The sequence below is a fragment of the Leucoraja erinacea genome, chromosome 27 (genome assembly GCF_028641065.1).
Source record: "Leucoraja erinacea ecotype New England chromosome 27, Leri_hhj_1, whole genome shotgun sequence".
NCBI classification, from domain to species: domain Eukaryota; kingdom Metazoa; phylum Chordata; class Chondrichthyes; order Rajiformes; family Rajidae; genus Leucoraja; species Leucoraja erinaceus.
The window spans coordinates 29745206-29766325 of NC_073403.1; the positions used below are offsets into that span (position 1 = coordinate 29745206).

At 47.6% G+C, this 21120-nt stretch overlaps 1 protein-coding gene across 1 annotated transcript in view; it reads left to right on the top strand.

Annotated features, from left to right (window-relative positions):
* Positions 1-21120, top strand: part of fam171a2a (family with sequence similarity 171 member A2a) — a 281015-nt gene that overhangs the window by 90057 nt on the left and 169838 nt on the right. The window contains exon 2 of the mRNA XM_055657354.1: positions 8412-8639. Within this exon, the coding sequence (XP_055513329.1) occupies positions 8412-8639 (228 nt within the window). The remainder of the gene's footprint in view (positions 1-8411; positions 8640-21120) is intronic.

Genomic DNA, 21120 nt, shown 5'->3' on the forward strand with positions numbered 1-21120 from the left:
TCTCCCCCTCTCTCCCCCTCTCTCTCTCTTCCCTCCCCTCTCTACTCTCTCTCTCCCTCCCTCCCCTATCTCTCTCTGACTCCCTCTCTCTCTCTCTCTATCTCTCTCTCTCTCTCTCTCTCTCTCTCTACTCTCTCTCCCCTCTCATCTCCTCCCTCTCTCTCTATCCCTCTCTCTCTCTCTCCCCCTCTCTCTCCCCCTCTCTCTCTCCCTCTCTCTCCTCTCTCTCTCTCTCTCTCTCTATCTCCCCCTCTCTCTCTCCCTCGCCCCCTCCTTCCCTCTCTCTCTCTCCTCTCTCTTTCTCCTCTCTCTCCTTTCTCTTTTTGCCCCATCTCTCTCTTTTCCCCGATTTCTCTCTCTTTCCCCCTCTCCCCTCTCTTTTACCACCCCTCTCTTCCCCCCTCTCTCCCCCCCCCATTCTCTCCTACCCTCTCCTCACTCTCCACCTCCTCTCTCTCTCTCTCTCTCTTCCCTCTTTTCTTTCTTCCCTCTCACCCCTCTCTCTCTTTCCCCCCCTCTCCCACCTCACTCTCCCCCCTCTCTCTCCCCCTACCTTTTCCCCTCTCCCTCTTCTCTCTCTCCATCCATTCACCCCCCTCTCTCTCTCTCTCCTCCCTCTCCTCTCACCCCCCTCTCTCTCTCCCCCATGTCTCCCTGTCTCCTTCCCCTCTCTCTCTCCACCTCCCTTTGAGAGTCTGTCCCTTCGGCACAGAGACTCTCGTGGCAGCGGAGCTTCCGACGCCTCTGACGGCCCAGGACACTCGCACTGTCCAGAGCTGCTCCATGGCCGAAGCTGCAGCGAGCGACTCGCTAGCCGCCCAAATACTCGTCAGCCCCGCAAACTCACCAGCCCCAGCTCCCCGCATCAGTATCCGCCCGCTGCTCCCATCCCTCCCTCAGCCCCGGCTCTCCAACACCCGCGGACCATGCAGTTTATCCCAGTTTTGACATTTTTGATGATCACAGAATTTCTCACCACAGAGCGTGAGAAATTCTGATCAGCGTGAGGGCGTGAGAGTTTGCTTGAGGGCGTGATTCTCACGCTCAAAGCATGAGAGTTGGCAGCCCTGTATTCTGTTCATTGTGAGGCGCGGTTTGTCAAATAGTTGCCCACATTACAGCAGTGACCATCTGAGTTGTGTAAGGCATTGAGGGCCTGTCTTGTGGAAGGCATCCAGAGAGTGCAAGAGCTTTTTCATGACGCTATTTTACCTTGGGCGAGAGGGTTTCACTTAAACATCGTTACTTTTTATGCATATCTTTCATTTGGTCTATATCACTTGACTTCACCATGTACATCTCTCATTTCCCTTTCTCCTCACTCTCCGTCTGAAGAAGGGTCTCGACCCGAAACATCACCTATCCCTTTAAAGTGGTTTGTTTTTAGTCTCAGAGATACAGCACGAAACGAGGCCCTTCGGCCCACCGTGTCTGCACCATTCAGCAATCCCCGCACGTTAACATTATCCTACACACACTAGGGACAATTTACATTTAGACCAAACGTTCCTCCAGAGATGCTGACTGACCTGCTGAATTACTCCGGCTTTTTGTGCCGATCCTCACCTAACATAACTTGTTTAACAAGATTGACAATGTGATCGCTACCAGCCGTCTTGTGAGCACAATATTGTATCTAATGCTTGTTTCCTTGGTGATAATTAGTAGCTAGCTGGCGTAATGTAGAACAGCAACTCGATGTCTGAAAGTGAGGACCACCATTTAGTGTCACTTCAAATGAGATGGCTGCAGAGTTTGAAGGATGTTACAATCCTTCCTTCACGTTTGTTCACTGAAGGAGAATTCTCTTTGTATAAATATATTTGGCTTTTTTCCCACATTAAATTGAATTTAAGGTGGCACGGTGGTGCAGTGGTAGAGTTGCTGCCTCACAGCGCTAGAGTGCCAGGTGTGATTCTCACCTCAGGTGCTGTCTGTATGGAGTTTGTACGTTCTCCCTGTGACCGCGTGGGTTTTCTCAGGGTGCTCTGGTTTCCTCCCACACCCAACGTGCAGGTTTGTAGGTTAATTGGCATTCGGTAAAATGAGTAAATTGTCCTGAGTGTGTGGGATAGCACTAGAGTACGGGGATCGCTGGTCGGCGTGGTCTTGATGGGCTGAAGGGCCTGTTTCTGCGCCACATCTCTAACGTCTAAATACTTCCTTTTAAGTATGACCAAGAAGCAAATGATGCGTGATAAAAGACAAAATGTTGAAGTAACTCAAAGAGGATGAGTAAAGGGCCTGTCCCACGAGCATGCGACCTGCATGCGGCAAGCGCGACCTAGAGTGCCGGTCCCACCAGCATGCACCTAACGTGGTCGCTTGAGCGTTACGGCATGTGGCAAGCGCGAACAAACCAGAAGCGGGAGCCGCAGGGAGGTCGAGTGAATGACACGGCGTCGAGGTGGCTGCGGAATTTTTAAACACGGGTCAGTTTTTCGGAGCCCCACGCGATGTCGGGACCAGCTCCGCACAACTCCATACGGCTCCGGCGATCGAAGTGAGACCGTACGGATCACCCGACGGATCACCCGACCATGTTAGGTTGCGCTTGCCGGATGCAGGCGCATGCTCGTGGGACAGGCCCTTAACTCATCTGGTGAGGGAATGGGGAGGTAACGTTTCAGGTCGCGACCCTTCTTCAGACCCGAAACGCCCACCTATCCATTCCCTCCCCAGATACTGCCAGATCTGCTGAGTTCCTCCGGCACTTTGTGTTTTATTCAGGATTCCAGTGTCTGCAGTTCCTTGTGCTTCCAGTGATTGAGAATGTAGCCGGTTCTATTTTGGACTGTTAGTTTTGTCTAGTGAGTCTGCGATGATATTTGGCAACGTTTCAACTTGTTAAAAGTGATTTATGGAAATGCAAACTTGTAGTGTCGGGAAGAGTTTAACGTTGTGTTTCCGTACCTGTATGAAGTCACTACTGCACATCAATTAATGTCAGGTGTTTTTTTAAATCCAAACCAAATTTATTCAAATATTTACAATACTAATATTTACAAAACAAAGAATAACAACGCCCCCACCACCATAATTCAAAAGTGACCAAATATTCTTATCACGAAATGGGGGCGGCACGGTGGTGCAGTGGTAGAGTTGCTGCCTTACAGCGGCAGAGACACGGGTTAGAACCTGATTACGGGTGCTGTCTGTACGGAGTTTGTACGTTCTCCCCGTGACCTGCGTGGGGTTTCTACAAGATCTTCGGTTTCCTCCCACACTCCAAAGACGTACAGGTTAATAGGTTAATTGGCTTGGTATGAATGTAAAATCGCCCCTGGAGTGTGCAGGATAGTGTTAGTGTTAGTGTGCGGGGATCGCTGGTCGATGCGGACCAGGTGGGCCGAACGGCCTATTTCCGTGCTGCATCTCTAAACAAAACTAAACTAAATATAAGGTAACGATGTTACAATCCTGCGGTCAATGCCCCCACCGGTCCCAGAACCTTTCCATGGTGCCTGTGGGTGCAGCGTGTTAATTCTCAAGGTACACCTGGGCGTGGACGTAACCCCGTAAAGGTGGCGGGCAGTTGCCTCGGGCAGCTAGACCAGGCCCAGGAGCAACCCAACCAGGACATCCTCTGCCCTACGTGCCCCCCCCCCCCCCCCCCACGAACAGGGTGCCCAACAACGAGGTTGGTGGGACTAAAGTGGAGCCAGAAAGCAAAGCATTTTGGGGTAGTCCACGGCCAGATGTTTACAGCTGTTTACCAAGTACAGAGTTCTGTAGCCAAGCTATAAATGAACACACTTTTCTTTACAGGGTCGTCATCCCTTGGTGTATTTTTCTTTGAGATGATGAGCTGCTGAGCTTGTCACTGGGGGGTAGTTAATCCTGCGTTGCAGAGCCCAGTGCTGTGTAGGGGGGAGGGGGTTATTCAGCATGTGTAGATTAAGTGGCAAGATCACCAAATGAACGTGTGTTTCCTTCAGCTGCGACTGCAGCCCCCTCATCGTTGGGCCATTACATCTTCCAGTCTGTCGTTGTGATATTCTCTGTGTTCTGTGTCTGTGGCTTTCAACAAAAACTACAGGTTTGGGAAGGTATAGATATGGTAGACAGTCAGAACCCTTTGTTAGGAAGAAACTGCAGATGCCGGTTTACACTGAAAGTAGACACAAAATGCTGGAGTAACTCAGCGTGACAGGCGGCATCTCTGGAGAGAAGGAATGGGTGGTGTTTCAGGTCGAGACCCTTCTTCAGACTGAAGAAGGGTCTCGACCTGAAACGTAACCATTCCTTCTTTCTAGAGATGCTGCCTGTCCCAGTCAGAACTCTTTTTCCCAGTATGGAAATATCAAATACTACAGAGTATAACCTTAAGTTGAGTGGGACAAAGTTTAAAGCTGAGGTGTGGATAAGTTTTTTTTACACAGAGGGTGGTGAGTGCCTGGAACGTGCTGCCAGAAGTGGTGGAGGAGGCACATATGGTAGACTTTGCAACAGGCCCATGGATATGCAGGGATTGGAGGGATGTGGATTTTGTGCAAGCAGATTAGAGTTGGTTTTAGCATTGTGTTTAGCACAGACTTTGTGGGCTGAAGGGCCTGTTCCTGTGCTATACTGTTCTACATTCTGCAAATTGTATTTCCTTCTTCAATGTCAACGTACTTAGGACAGCGGGTGTGACAACGTACTTGGAGATGTAGGGTGGAAACAGGCCCTTCGGCCCATCGAGTCCACACCGACCAGCGATCCTAGCACATTACCACTCTCCTACACACGCTGGGAACAATTTGTTTTAACATTTATACCAAGCCAATTAGCCTCCTTGGAGTGTGGGAGGAAACCGAAGAATTCTGAGAAATCCCACGCAGGTCACGGGGAGAACGTACTAACTCTGTACAGAGAGCATCCGTAGTCAGGATCAAACCCGGGTCTATGGCACTGGAAGGCCGCAACTCTACCGCTGTGCCACTGAGACGCCCAATAAACTAAACTGAAAACTGGAAAAGCTCTTCCACCACAACCTGTGATGTACATTGAAGTGCTGATTTGGTGCCACACGTCGATGGAACACCTTTGAACTCATGTGGTAAGATTGTAGCATCTGTAATTCCTGTTGAGGTGGCATCTCACCCATCAGTTCGCCCTGCTGTTTCAGCAGATAATTATCCTCCTTTGGAAATCCATCAACATTTCTAGACACTAGAAGAACTGATGGATGAGATGCTATCGCGACATGAAGTCACAAAGGAACTGCAGACGCTAGGGTCGCGACCTGAAACCACACCTATTTTTCTCTCCAGAGATGCTAACTTGATCCGCTGAGTTACTCCTGCATTTTGTGTCTCTCTTCGTCGAATATCTTGTGTAGAACGGAAAGTGCACAACATGGCTCGCAAGTGTACCAACAACGTATCTAAGCTGCTGAGCAAACTTTTCCAAAACTGCATCCAATGATCGTGACTGACCTGTTCCTCCTCCAGTTCTTGGCTTCTGCAATGGTTGTTGAGCGATGGTTGTTGAGCAATGGTTATTAAGCAATGTTTCTTGAGCCAGTGTAGGAACTGCAGACACTTCCATGGATGGCAAGAGGTCCCGTTTTGGGCAGTAGGGGCGAGCGGTTTGCGGTGGTCTATCTCATCTGCTGCCCAACCAGGGCTTTTCCGTGCCTTTTTTTTTAACAAAACTAAATGTATTAAATTATTAACAATAGTAATATTTACAAAACAGTCAGAACACACCCACCACTAATATTTTCTTGAAACTAAATATTAACTAATGATATTCTAATCCTAATCCAGGATACAGTTGACCTCCCGCGGTGCCCAGCGGTCCCGGAAATCGTGGACACCGCAGGTTCCTTTTTGAGGGACACCCTGGCATGGACCTAACCCGTGGAAAAGGGGCTGGCAGTCGGCTCGGGCAGAGCCCTCTTCTGCCTGGCACAGTGGCCCACGAATAGCCAGCTTGACCAGGCCCGGGAACAAGCCAAGCAGGACATCCTCTGCTCTACCCATTCCCCTTCACACTGGGTGCTCCGTGGTCCCAGTGCGTTCACACAACCTTTACACTGCGATCATCAATGCTGCTCCTTCACTCTGTGTGTCGACATTGGCCAGAGATTCCCCGGAGTGAGTGTGGTGTTGCATTTGAATATATCCATAGATCTTCTTTCACTGCCTGCCTGGCCATTTCTGCCAGTGGCAGAGTCTGGAACAGAGTGAAAGCTTTGAGAACCTGATGGCCAACGTCCAAATGACGCAGTCAATAGAAATGATTGAGTGTGGCTCGGGCCTCAGTGCTCAAGGGATACCAACATTCTTCTTATTACTGCTCTGTTCTCCCATCTGCAACGTGGGAACTTTGGTGATGCAATGGGACAGGTAGACTTTATAGAGACACAGCGTAGAAACAGGCCCTCAGTAGACCGAGCCCGTGCCAACCAGCGATCCCCGTACACTAGCACCATCCTACACACTAGGGACAATTTTACTGAAGCTAATTAACCTACAAACCTTCATGTGTTTGGAGTGTGGATGGAAACTGGACCACCTGAAGAAAAGCCACGCGGTCACAGTGAGAATATACAAACTCCATACATACAGCGCCCATTGTCCTGATCAAACCTGGGTCCCTGGCAATGTAAGGCAGCAACTCTACCGCTACGCCACTGTGCGGCCCGCTATAAGCTGTAAACAATTATTGAGATTGGTGATTAGTGTTAGTTGAGATGTCTAGGACTTTGCCGTAAGTCAGGGTAGATAAAAATGCTGGAGAAACTCAGCGGGTGAGGCAGCATCTATGGAGCAAAGGAAATAGGCGACGTTTTGGGTCGAGAGCCATCTTCATGGTCTTCTCATCAATTCAAGTTGAAGCCTGAGCTGCTTTACAATTGAAACAACAAATGTGGATGGCTCGATTGTTATCATGTGTTGTCTTTCTGCTGATTGGTTAGCACGCCACAAAGTACCTCAGTGCACGTGACAATAAACTAAACTAAACTGAAAACAATCTTGTTCTGTTAGTCGAACACAGGTAAGCTGGTGCATTGTACAATTGGGCACTCATCTTGGAATGTGTGGGCTGGGAGGTGGAGAGTATGGTGTACGTTGTAGGGTGGGCCATGCACTGTCCACCCCTGGGCCTGGTCAAGCTGGCCATTCGTGGGTCACGGCGCCAGGCAGACGAAGGCTGTACCTGCCCCCTTTCCCGGGGTTACATCCGTGTCTGTGTGTCCCTTGAAAAAGACCACGTGGTGTCTACAGGTGGGTCCCGGGACCGCTGCGCACCTCGGGGGGTTAATTGTAACATGGATCAGGATTGTAACATCATCATTTACTGTTTAATAGTAAGAATACTTGGAAATGTTGTACTATGATGGTGGATGTTTTGATATTGTTTGTTGTGTAAATCTTATGGTAAACAATTTAATACATTTAATTTTGTAATAAAAAGTGTACATGCAGGCGTGGGGTGGGATGGAGACTAGACTGGCCTGGAGACTAGTCTGGGCTCGAGTCTAGACTGGGCAGGAGACTAGACTGGGCTGGAGACTAGGCTGGGCAGGAGACTAGACTGGGCTGGAGACTAGACTGGGCAGGAGACTAGACTGGGCTGGAGACTAGACTGGGCTGGAGACTAGACTGGGCAGGAGACTAGACTGGGCTGGAGACTAGACTGGGCAGGAGACTAGACTGGGCTGGAGACTAGACTGGGCTGGAGACTAGACTGGGCAGGAGACTAGACTGGGCTGGAGACTGGGGGCTGGAGACTAGTCTGGGCTGGAGGCTAGACTGGGCTGGAGTCTAGACTGGGCAGGAGACTAGACTGGGCAGGAGACTAGACTGGGCTGGAGGCTAGACTGGGCTGGAGACTAGACTGGGCTGGAGACTAGACTGGGCTGGAGACTAGACTGGGCTGGAGACTAGACTGGGCTGGAGACTAGACTGGGCAGGAGACTAGACTGGGCTGGAGACTAGACTGGGCTGGAGGCTAGACTGAGCTGGAGAGACTGGGCAGGAGACTAGACTGGGCTGGAGACTAGGCTGGGCTGGAGACTAGACTGGGCTGGAGACTAGACTGGGCTGGAGGCTAGACTGGGCTGGAGGCTAGACTGAGGTGGAGTCTAGACTGGGCTGGAGACCAGACTGGGCTGGAGTCTAGACTGGGCAGGAGACTAGACTGGGCAGGAGACTAGACTGGGCAGGAAACTAGACTGGGCTGGAGACTAGAGTGAGCTGGAGGCTAGACTGGGCAGGAGACTAGACTGGGCTGGAGACTAGACTGGGCAGGAGACTAGACTGGGCAGGAGACTAGACTGGGCTGGAGACTAGAGTGAGAGACTAGACTGGGCTGGAGACTAGACTGGGCTGGAGGCTAGACTGGGCTGGAGACTAGAGTGGGCTGGAGACTAGACTGGGCCAAATACACTAATGGGCCACCTGTCCCTCTCCTTTCAGAGGTGTCTATAAAAGTGCAAGTCTTCGACAACGGTGACCTGTCTCCCCTGTCAGAGGCCGCGGTGGATGTTTACACAAACCAGTCGTGGTTAGCTGCAGGAACGACGGACAGAGATGGCGTGGCACTGATCACCGTACAGTACCGACTGGGAACATGGCTGGTCGTCAGCGCTGCAAAGCACGGCTTCGTCACCAACTCTGCCCCCTGGCACGCCAAAAAAACTCCACGTAAGTGAGAAGCTGTCAGCAGCAACTCTGCGATTTTTTTTAGGTGATATATTATTAAGTGCTGCTAATTGCTGGGAAAGAACTCGACACAGACAAAGTCATTTGAAGATGTACTTTCAGCTTTTGTTCGGAGTTGGCAGTGTTTAAAGTCTCTCTGCCACAACGTGCACTGGTTCAAAAACAAATCCCCAAAATTATCATTCTCTCCACCAACACAAGCCAGCAGCATAATCAAGGAGCAGTCTAGTCTCCCCCCTGATCACTCCTTTTTCTCCCCTCTTCCATCAGGCAAAAGTTACAGAATTTTGAAAACACACCCGTCCAGATTCACGGACAGTTTCTTCCCAGCTGAATTGTGAAAACACACCCGTCCAGATTCACGGACAGTTTCTTCCCAGCTGTTATCAGGCAACTGAACCATCCTACCACAACCATAGAGCAGTCCTGAGCTACTATCTACCTCATTGGAGACCATCAGACTATCTTTATGGGTCTGTCCCTCTTTGGCGACTTTTTAGGCAACATGTTGAAAAATTAGCGGTGACTAGAATGAGGCCGAGATCGAGAGTAGCGAGAATTCTCGAGCCACAGGTGGGTCGCCAGGAAGTCGAAGGTTCTCGGAGGTTATCGTAGGATAAGCGACCGGTGATGTTAAATATCCGCCGAGCTTCAGAGCCGTGTATCTCTGGCTTCTTAAAAGTTGTCTCCACTCCTTCTCCCTCCCTTTTTTAAAGGACTTACCGTACATTGTGCTTTAGCCGTCTTTTTACAGCGCCAACCTTCCTGTTCATCGCAGCGTGTGTTTGTATCACCTTGGCTTTGCAACGGTGACAGGGCAAGCAGGGGGAGTGCTGTCTAAAAAATTAACATGGGCTGGTGAAGGAAGCGATGTGTTTGTGTGTGTGTTCCACTCTGATAGTCGCCACTCCAGTTCCGGGATTTGCAGGCGACTGCCAGCAACTTGACAGTTGCCGGTACTCCGCTGAAAAATCGCTTAAGTGGGACAGGCCCATTAATCAGACTTTATAGGACTTTATCTTGCACTAAACGTTATTCCCTTTATCCTGTATCTGTTCAAAGTGGACAGCTCAATTGTAATCATGTATAGTCTTTCCACTGACTGGCTAGCACGCAACAAAAAGCTTTACACTGTACCACAGTACACGTGACAATACCACGGACTACCACCCCAGATGTGTGTTACAGGCATTCACCACCCTCTGTGTAAAATAAAAATTGCCCTGCACATCTTTAAACTTTGCTCCTCTCACATTACAGCTATGCCCGCTAGTCTCTGTTATTTCCATACTGGGAAAAAGGTTCTGACTGTCTACCCCATCTATGCCTCTAATAATTCTATATACTTCTATCCGTCTGCCAGCGAGCTCCCACAGTGTAGTTGTCAGCATCGCTGTCTCAGGGTGGAGGGGCTTGGCTTCATTCCCACCTCAGATACTCTTCATGCTGAACACCGATGTTCTCTCCTTGTCTGCGTGTGTATCCCTTTTTTTTTTGTTTCACAAATAATTACTTCAATTACAATACCAAATAATGCTTACAAAACAAAACCGTAGTAACACACCCACCACCATAGTACAAAGGGTGCACGTGGACAGTGCATAGTCCCTCTCTAGTACCACCCGAGTGCGGACGTAACCCCGGTAAAGGGGCAGGCAGCCAGCTCGGGCAGAGTCCTCTTCCACCTGGCGCCGTGACTCGCGGATGGCCAGGCTAGGAGCAACCCAGCCAGGACATCTTCAGCCCTACCCTCTCCCCTACGCACAGGGTGTCCAAAGATGAGGATGGCGGGTGTGAAGTGCAGACAGAAGGCAAGGAGCAGCCCCTATAGATATTGGAACAGTGGCTGCAGCCTCACTCACTCCATGTACACGTGGTGCACAGACTCATCCAGCCCGCAAGTGGCAGGCGGCTAGCGAGTCTGTCAACCGCAAGATAAACAGGTTGCAAGGGAACTCCTCGGTGCAGTGCCCTCCACCCCAGGTCCCTGATGTAGAGGGGGAGAATCCCTGCGTAGAGGGACCCCCACTGGGCTCCAGTTCTGTCCTGCAGATATGCTGGACATCAGTGGTGGGGAAGATGCTGGAGTCGATTATTAAAGGTGAACTAGCGACACATTTGGATAGCAGTAACAGGATCGGTCCAAGTCAGCATGGATTTATGAAGGGGAAATCATGCTTGACTAATCTTCTGGAATTTATTTAGGATTAACAAGTAAAATGGAGAGCCAGTGGATGTAGTGTACCTGGACTTTCATAAAGCCTTTGATGAGGTCCCACACAGGAGATTAGTAGGCAAAATTAGAGCACATGGTTTTGGGGGGTAGAGTGCCGACATGGATAGAAAATTGGTTGGCAGACAGGAAACAAAGGGATTAACGGGTCCCTTTCAGAATGGCAGGCAGTGACTAGTGTGGTGCTGCAATGTTTGGTGCTGGGACTATAGCTATTTACAATATACATTAATGATTTAGATGAAGGAATTAAAAGCAAATTCACAAATTTGCAGATGACACAAAGCTGGGTGGCAGTGTGAACTGTGAAGAGGATGCTAAGAGGTTGCAGGGTGACTTAGATAGGTTGGATAAGTGGGCGGATGCATGGCGGGTGCAGTATAATGTGGATAAATGTGAGGTGATCCACTTTGGTGGCAAGAACAGCAAGAAGTCAGATTATTATCTGAATGGTGTCAGGTTAGGAAAAGGGGAGGTGCAATAAGACCTGGGTGTCCTTGTACATCAGTTACTGAAAGTAAGCATGCTTGTTCAGCAGGCAGTGAAGAAAGCTAATTGGCCTTCATAACGAGAGAAGTTGAGTACAGGGCCCTTGTGAGACGGCACCTTGAGTATTGTGTGCAGTTTTGGTCTCCTAATTTAAGGAAGGACATTATTGCTATTGAGGGAATGCAGTGTAAGTTCACCAGGTTAATTCCCGAGATGGCAGGACTGTCATATGATGAAAGAATGGGTCGGCTGGGCTTGTATTCACTGGAATTTAGAAGGATGAGAGGGTATCTTATAGAAACATAGAAAATTATTGAGGGATTGGACACGCTAGATGCAGGAAACATGATCCCGATGTTGGGGGAGTCCAGAACCAGGGGCCACAGTTTAAGCATAAGGGGTAGGCCATTTATAACTGTAATGAGGGAAAACCTTTTCACACAGGGAGTTATGAATTTGGGGAATTCTCTGCCTCAGAAGGCAGTGGAGGTCGATTCACTGGATGCATTCAAAAGAGAGTTAGACAGAGCTCTTGGGGCTAGCGGAATCAAGGGATAGAGGGAGAAGGCAGGAACGGTGTACTGCTTGTCGATTATCAGCCATGATCACATTGAATGGCGGTGCTGGCTCGAAGGGCCGAATGATCTACTCCTACACCTATTGTCTATGTATCTATTAACCGGCTGTTGTCAAGGTGATGCTGATGATGTAGGAGACATGATAAGTTGCCTGGGCATAGAGAGGGAGTAGGCTGAATGGGATTGTTCCCCTGGAAGTCACCACTTGGCCAATGGGCCGAATAGCCAACTCTTGCTTGGTTATAAGAGTTAGATGAGCAATTCTGGAGATGTTCATGTTATGTGTAGGGAGGAACTGCAGATGCTGGTTTACACCGAAGATAGACACAAAGTGCTCGAGTAACTCAGCGGATCAGGCAGCATCTGTGGAGAAAATAAATAGGTGACGTTTTGGGTTGAGTTCCTTCTTCAGTCTGAAACGCCACCTATTCCTTCTCCCCGGAGATACTGCCTGACCCGCTAAGTTATTCCAGCATTTGGTGTCTTATCTCCGATGTTTATGTTATGTTCGCTTCACGACTGGTATTCCAACACTACTTGTGTATTTAACAGGGTATTTAAATTCTGAGCAATCTCACAGGTTGGTGTGAAACATCCCAACCACAAACCTCTCTCTCTCTAGTCAGAGTTCACCACAATCCCGTCCCCTTCCGTTTAGCTGTCCATTGGTGCAGTGTGCATGTCGGCTCAGGATACTGGGTCTGGAAATGTATTCCTGGTCATGGAACTGAAAAGAGACTTAGCACCATTGATCTGTCTGCAGTATAGACAGTCGGATGTTTAGTTGACGTACGTACTGGGACTGGTGCAATGAACTTCTTGCAGCAGCTTCACAGCACATTCATACAACAAGACAACAAATAAACATACAATGAGCGGCACAGTGGTGCAGCGGTAGAGTCGCTGCCTTACAGTAGCAATGTTACAAAATTTTGAGATTTTAAAAATCAAGTCTGCAATTTATCCCATCAGATAAAGCATAACAATAAGTTTAATTTGACACCAAATTCACTTTCATATCTCAAGTATTAAAAAAGTTATGGCCATTTTCATACTCGGAAATTAGCATCTTGTTCCCTATTGATTTTCAATGGACATTACAAAAAAGCTGTGATCTTGGATAGTCAAAAGCCCATTTCTTAAGGAAAGATTAACATTTTTAAATAGCCTAAGTGTCCAAAGATTATTCACAAATAATTCACAATATAACATGATTTTTTATATCTAATTTACATTAATTTATAGGCCAAATGGAAGGAATTTAGTGTTCAATTGCTGTAAATAAATGCCCATTTAAATCGGCTTTCTACTGGGTTCATGTGAACGCGCTGGTTTAGAACGTTGACATCGCGCTGGATTAGTGCCCTCAAATGCCGAGAAAAATACTGCGGGATATAAAAAGCCCAAAATGAACTACTCGTTATAGATAACTTGATATACAGGGTTATATATATGCCCCATTTAATGTAAAAATAAGGTACATACCTTTAATAGTTTGCTTCATAAAACCCTGGGGCTGTGAGAGGTTGCGGAGTGAACGTTAGCTTTTAAGACTATTATATCCATTATTCGAGGCCTATAAAACTAATAATAGCTTTTGCGACCGGGTCTTGCAGCGATTCTCCGTTAATGATTTACTAGGCTGAACATCTGCGATTGGCCTAGTAAATCAGCCTAGTAAAAATAGCGTTTTAAACCCGCCCCCTCCAAACAGCGCCAAAATCACACACAAGGGGTGGGGCAGATGCTCAGCCACGATTCAGGTAGGTTTTGTAACATACCTACTTACAGCGCCAGAGACCTGTGTGGCCTTGGGGGGGGGGGGGGGGGGGGGGGGGGGGGGGGGCGCCTCCCGTGGCCATCCTTGAGGATGGGGAAGTTAAGACCCTGAGCCACTCTCCCACCAGCCTTGATCCTCAGGTCCGTCATCGCCAGCTCCCTCCTCTCCACTCTCTGGTCTTCAGTGGACGAGTGAGGGCCGGCTTGGCAGATTCCAAATACAGGCCGCAGCCCGCCCGGTTTTATTCTGTTGATTTTCCATGATGGAACAAACCATTGTGCCGTGGGGTCTCTGCCTTTTGCAAGTCGCATAACAATCATTGGGGCAGCAAGGAGGCGCAGCGGGTAGAGCTGCTGCCTCACAGCACCAGGTACCCGGGTTTGATCCTGACTACGGATGCTGTCTGTGCTGAGTTTGAACGTTCCCCCCCCCCCCCCCCCCCCCCCCCCCCCCCCGTGACCTGTGTGGGTTTTCTGCGAGATTTTCAGTTTCCTCCCACACTCCAGCCGCACAGGTTTATAGGTTCATTGGCTTGGTATAAGTGTAAATTGTCCCTAGTGTGTATAGGGTAGTGTTAATGTGCAGGGATCGATGGTCGGTGTGGACGTACTCAACCCCTCGCGTTCTTTGATCACAATTTTTTATACCTCATCCTTAAACAATTCACCGAAGGGACGAGCTTCACTTATTTAAGCCAGTCATGGTCTTGATACCTGTTAAATCCCTTACCAACCTCCTCCAGCCTGAGCTGAACATCACCAGATTCTCCAGTCTTCTACCAGTAATGATAAAAGGGGAGAATTACTGCAAGCCCAGTCGGCATTAAAGAGATAGATTTAGCAAGAGGGTAAGGCAAGGAAATAGAAGTCTTCAGAATCCTCCTCCTTGTGATGCTTGTGAATAACGTTTAAGTGACTCGAAGATCCTATCTTCAGTTTCTGAGGCAGAAGAACCAAAACAAAGTCATTCCACTCCTGATTTCTATTTTAACGAATGGTGTGAATTGCTTCTTTCCAAAGACATTTTGTAACAAATTTGTTTGGGTAATCATTTTTGAAGATTGGGACTTTGGGACATGTGTAATGAGGCACAAACGCAAAAGCAATATTTTCATTATTTATTATTTCCAATATGAATTGGGAAATTATTGAATTTAATGAGTCTATGCCATCTCTCAAGGCAGCCACTTAATTCCCATTCCTCCTTTTCCGGTTTCCGTGTACCCATTATCCAACTTTGTTTTGTTGTGGTTCGTGGCTTCATCCGTGCTCCCGAGAATACGCTTTACCCAACAACTACACAGTGATCCAGAAAATATTGGAGGTTTTGTAACTAGTTGTAACTGGTTATTCCCTTATCATGTATCGGTACACTGTAAATGGCTCGATTGTAATCATGTATTGTCTTTCCGTTGGCTGGTTAGCATGCAACAAAAGCTTTTCGCTGTACCTCGGTACACGTGACTATAAACTGAAACTGAATAAATATAACTGTTATGCATAGACCCAACACTCCTCTGTATTTGTGTAGGAAGGAACTGCAGATGCTTGTTTAAATCGAAGGTAGACACAAAATGCTGGAGTAACTTAGCAGGACAGGCAGCATCTTTGGAGAGAAGGAATGATGTGACTGAAGAAGGGTCTCGACCCGAAACGTCACCCATTCCTTCTCTCCAGAGGTGCACACCTCTGTATTTGCAGGAAGGAACTGCAGATGCTGCTTTTTGCACCATAGATAGACACAAAATGCTGGGTTGAGGAAGGGTCTCGATCCAATATGTTTTCTATTCCTTTTCTCCAGTGAAGCTACCTGACCGACTGAGCTACTCCAGCTTGCTGTGTATACCTCTGTATTTTCTTAAGTAATGCATTAATTCCAGATTTTCACATTAAAGTCTGGAGGGAACTTGAATATATTAGATTTCCAGCTATGATTTGTAGCCAGATGAATTTCTCTTTTCAGTGAAATTGCAAGTACTTGTGCTCTGTGCAAATGGATAATGTCCTCTGGGATTTTGTGTGAGCATAGCACTTATTCTGTTTTCAAGTCTCAATGGTTTTTGGTGTTTGGCAGAGATCCTGACTTGGCATTCAGACTCGAATTCCATGTTATTTTGAGCAGTTCCCCGAGTTTGTCCAAGGAATACCAAGTGGTGTGTTGGAAGGAACTGCAGATGCTGGTTTATACAGAAGGCAGACACAAAGTGCTGGAGTAACTCGGCGGGACAGCCAGCATCTCTGCAGAAAAAGGATAGGTGATGTTTTCAGTTGGAACACATCTTCAGGGCTACAGGCCAGATAACATCAGTTGCCAAAATCAAATGTACTTCATATTTAAAAGCAAACCAAATTCAGAGGTTTATTTTCAAGATTGTTTACAAGCAGGCAGCAGAGTGGCTCTGCGGGTAGAGCTGTTGCCTCACAGAGCCAGAGACCTGGATTGGATCCTGACCTTGGGTGCTGTCTGTGTGGAGTTTTCACGTTCTCCTTGCGACCACAGGTTTTCCAGTGTCCTCCCATATCCCAAAGACCCGTGGATGTGTAGGTTAATCGGCCTCTGTACATTGCCCATAGAGTGGAGGGAATGGAGGTGAATACGGGATAACATAGAACTATATTATTGAGATGCATCACAACATGGTTTGGGAACAGCTCCATCCAAGACCGCAAGAAATTACAGAGAATAGTGGACGCAGCCCAGACTATCACGCAAACCAACCTCACTTCCAATGACTCCATCTACACTTCACGCTGCCTCAGCAAGGCCACCAGCATACTCAAGGACAAGTCACTCCCTCTTCTCCCCCCTCCCATCGGGCAAGAGGTAAAGAAGTGTGAAAACGCACAACTCCAGATTCCAGATTCGGGGACAGTTTCTTCCCAGCTGTTATCAGACAACTGAACCATCCAATCAACAATTAGAGAGCGGCCCTGACCTGCCATCTACCTAATTTGAGACCCTCAGTCTATCTTTAATCGGACTTTACTGGACTTTATCTTGCACTAAATTGTATTTCCTTAATCCTGTATGTGTACACTGTCAATGGCTCGATTGCAATCATGTGTTGTCTTTTCACTGACTGGATAGCACGCAATGGAAAAGCTTTTCACTGCACCTCGGTACACGTGACAATGAACTAAACTGAACCACAATAAAACTAGATATGCCTATGTGGTTGGCTCTGAACTGCCACCTCACACAGGAGTCACTGCCAGCAACATCCGCAGAAGTAAACAAAATGATGGGATTGTGTGAGACTGAGCGGTAACTACATTTTCTGACAGTATAAAATAAGTTTGTAAAGCAAGTTGTGAAGGGGACTCAGAGATTATAAATATTGGCAGCAAGTGGCTGGGCAGATGGAAAGATGGAATAAAATGTGGAGAAATTTGAGGGCATTTACTTTTCAGAGAATAGAGGGTGAGAATATTATTAAATTGAAGGAAAATGTCAGCTTGCTGCTGCAGTGTAGGTTCTGGGTATCCTTGTCATTTAGAGTCACAGAGTCATGCAGCATGGACACAGGCCCCTCAGACCGACTCGTCCTAGATTCCCCATCTAAGCTAGTCCCATTTACCAGCAGTTCATTACATGTAAAAATTACCACAAAGTACTTATTTAATCCCTTTACCACACCTGGTACAGCAAGTTCCCATGCAGTTCCAGCAAGATAATAGGAAGGCAGGATTGAACTCCCAACAGTGGGCGGCACGGTGGCGCAGCGGCAGGGTTGCTGCCTTACAGTGCCAGAGACTCGGCTTCCATCCTGACTACGGGTGCTGTCTGTACGGAGTTTGCACGTTCCCCCTGTGACCCAGTTGTTTTTCTCTGGGTGCTCCGATTTCCTCCCACATTTTCAAAAATGTGCAGGTTTGTAGGTTAATTGCCTTCTGTAAATTGTCCCTAATGTGTAGAATAGAACGAGGGTGTGGGATGATCACTGGTCAGAGCGGACTCGGTGAGACGAAGGGCGTGTTTCCACACTGTATCTCTTAACTAAACTAAACTAGACTAAAGTAACCTAAAGTAAGAATACCAGGTTTCAGCTGTTGAGGGTGCATTGTGTGCTGAAGCACTGGGCATAGTGCTGGATCTAAGTCAGGATCTACTCACATTGGAGTCCCTTCAGGGAAGATCGCCAGATGGAGGAGCAGAATTAGACCATTCAGCCCATCGAGCATTCTCCGCCATTCCATCATGGCTGATCTATTTTCTCAACACTCTCAACCCCATTCTCCTCATGACCTTTGATACCCTTCCTAATCAAGGACCTGTCAATCTCCGCTATAAAAAAAAAAAAAAAATCTTATTTATATAGTACCCAATGACTTGGCCTCCACAGCCGTCTGTGGCAATGAATTCCACAGATTCACCATCCCCTGACTATAGAAATTCCTCATCATCTCCAACTCACAATCGATCACTGAGTTGATCCCTGGGGAGATGTTGCTTTGCCCTGGTGAGAGAAGTTAGAGTTAGAGGCATGGTTTAGAATGAGGTATCTCCCAGTGAAGGCAGAGATGAGGAGGACTTTCCTCTTGAATGGTCATGCATCATGGCATTTAGTTTAGTTTAGTTTAGCGATGCAGCGCGGAAACAGGCCCTCTGGCCCACCGAGTCCGCGTTAGCCAGCGATCACCCTGTACACTAGCACTATCCTACACACACTAGGGACAAGTTACAATCTTTACCGAAGCCAATTAACCTCCAAACCTGTACGTCTTTGGAATGTGGGAGGAAACCGAAGCAGTTGGAGAAAACCCACGTGGTCACGGGGAGAACGTGCAAACTCCATACAGACAGCACCCGAGGTCGGGATGGAACCCGGGTCTCTGGCGCTGTGAGGCAGAACTCTACCGCTGCACCACCGTTGAATGACAGGGCAGGGCTAAGGGGTCAGATGGTTCAGCTCCTGCTTCTGTCAATGTTCTTGTGAGGTCAAGTTGATTATTAACAACCATGAAGCAAGCTGATGAATGGCTAGATTAAAAAAAAAGACATTGCCAGCCCCCATGTCTATTACTCCTGTCCTTCAGGGCCCGGTCTAGTTTCCTGCTGTGCCATAAATAGATCAGTAGTATAGGATGTGTTACAGAGCTGCCATTTTTGAATGATTCTCTGTTGAAGACGGGTATAAATCAACTAAATTAGAACTACAATATCTGTGCATGTCCGTCAGAGCAGATAGTGTGGAATTGTTGCAGAAAGGAGCTTGCAATTACTCAGCTGTGCTCGCTTTCTGTGTTTAGTTTAGTTTAGTTCAGAGATACAGCGCAGAAACAGGCCCTTCGGCCCACCGAGTCCGCGCTGACCAGCGATCCCCGTACACTAGCACCATCCTACACACGAGGGACGATCCACAATCTTTGCCGAAGCCGTACGGAAACCGGAGCACCTGGGGAGAACCCACGTGGTCTACGTGTGGAGAACGTACAAACTCCATACGGACAGCACCCATAGTCTGAATCGAACTTGGGTTTCTGCCGCTGTAAAGGGGCTGTCTCACTGCGGCGACCTAATCCGCGAGTTCAGAAGAGTGTCTTCGACCGTCAAGCTCGAGGGCTCTCGCCTGGAAAACCTCGTGATGGATCGACCGTCAGCGATGAAACCGCGAGCTGGATCGACCGGTGTGGTCATTCACTCCATTGCTTTGCAAATATCTACTCTGCTGTCAAAAATATATATATTTCCGCCACCATTTTGAGGAAGATAATTCCAAAGACTCATGAACATCTGAGAGAAAATCCTTTTGCTTCATCTGTCTTGAATTGGTGACTTGTTTTGTTGCCATATTGACCCCCCACTTCCTGTTTCTCCCACAATAGGAAATACCATTTACACTTCCAACCTGTCAGGCCCATCAGCATCTTGTGTGTTCAAGTCACATCCTCTCTCAATCTCCTGAACTCTAATTGATACAGACCTACTACTAGACATGTGTAGGAAGGAACTGCAGATGCTGGTTTGCACTGAAGATAGACACAAAATGTTGGAGTAACTCAGCGAGACAGGCAGCATCTCTGGAGAGAAGGAATGGGTGACGTTTCATGTTGACACCCTGAAGTGAAGACGATTCCAGAGATGCTGCCTGTCTCGCTGAGTTACTCCAGCATTTTGTGTCTATCATCTAGATATGAGGATAATTGGGCATACAGTTGCAGAGATCGTGCAGTATACTATCCTACACTGTTAGACTTGAATGGTTGTGAATATTGTACTGTGGGATTATCAGTGTACTCTGTGTAACAAAAAATAATTTCATTGTACTGAGGAACAGATGACCATAATGTATCATTGAGATCCGAGACTGGTAAGTGAAGGATAAAAGACTTAAGTCCTTTGCAAACTGGCCCAGTGTGGGCAACAGGTTCAGAAGAAAGACTATGGAGCAGGTGATGAGATGAGACACCATCAATGTGTCACACCTGGATTTTGAGAGTGCAGTTTTTTTGCATTCATGCAACTAACTAAATAAATATATATCACTTCTCGAAAGCTGATCAAGTGTTGATATCATCTTACCAAGGCAGTGATATTGACTTCAGGGATGTTGAGATATGGAGGGGAAAATGGGGCTCCAACTTCAAATTTGCATTATTAACTGCCCATGAAATGCTAACTCACACCACGTCCATGTGACCTCGGGATCAGGTGTTGGTACGTCTGTGGCATCTTCAACCATTTGTTTTTGGCTCATTCTTGGCCAGAACAGTAGGGTCACTTAATGTGCGGTGAGTGCCCGATGGTCGGGGTGGCTCATCAACCTCATCAAGTGGCCCGCAGATGCTCAGATATTCACAGTCTCAGTCTCCGTGGAGCAATGATTTACAGAGGTGCTCGCGTGCCTAACTTAAAGCCCATGTTTGTGTCAGTCAATACAATATCACAATCACAATAATACTTCATTAGTCAAGTATGTTTTGCAACATACGAGGAATTTCAATTGCCAAGTCAGTCATACAAATAAAAAGCAGCAGAACACAAAAATTACATTTTAACATAAACATCCACCACAGTGACTCCCCCACATTCCTCAATGATGGAAGGTGAAAAAAAGTTAAATCTCTTTCCTTCTTTGTTCTTATTTAGTCACTGACCGTAACCATTATGCTGGGATTGATGTTTTAAAGTTCTTGAAAAATGTGACGGTATTGAAGTTGATCAGAAGCACACATCCTTCATGAGTCTGAAGAAGGGTCTCGACCCAAAACGTCACCTACTCCTTTTCTCCAGAACTTACTGCAGCTTTTTGTTTCTGTCTTCAGTGAGCGTTTCTGCTGGGTGTTTGCCTTGTGAATAATCTGTGATGGCAGATTCAGCACTGCACCTAGAATGTCAGGCTGCCCTTTGTTATTGTTTCTGCTGCCTTTTGAGTTTGCCCTT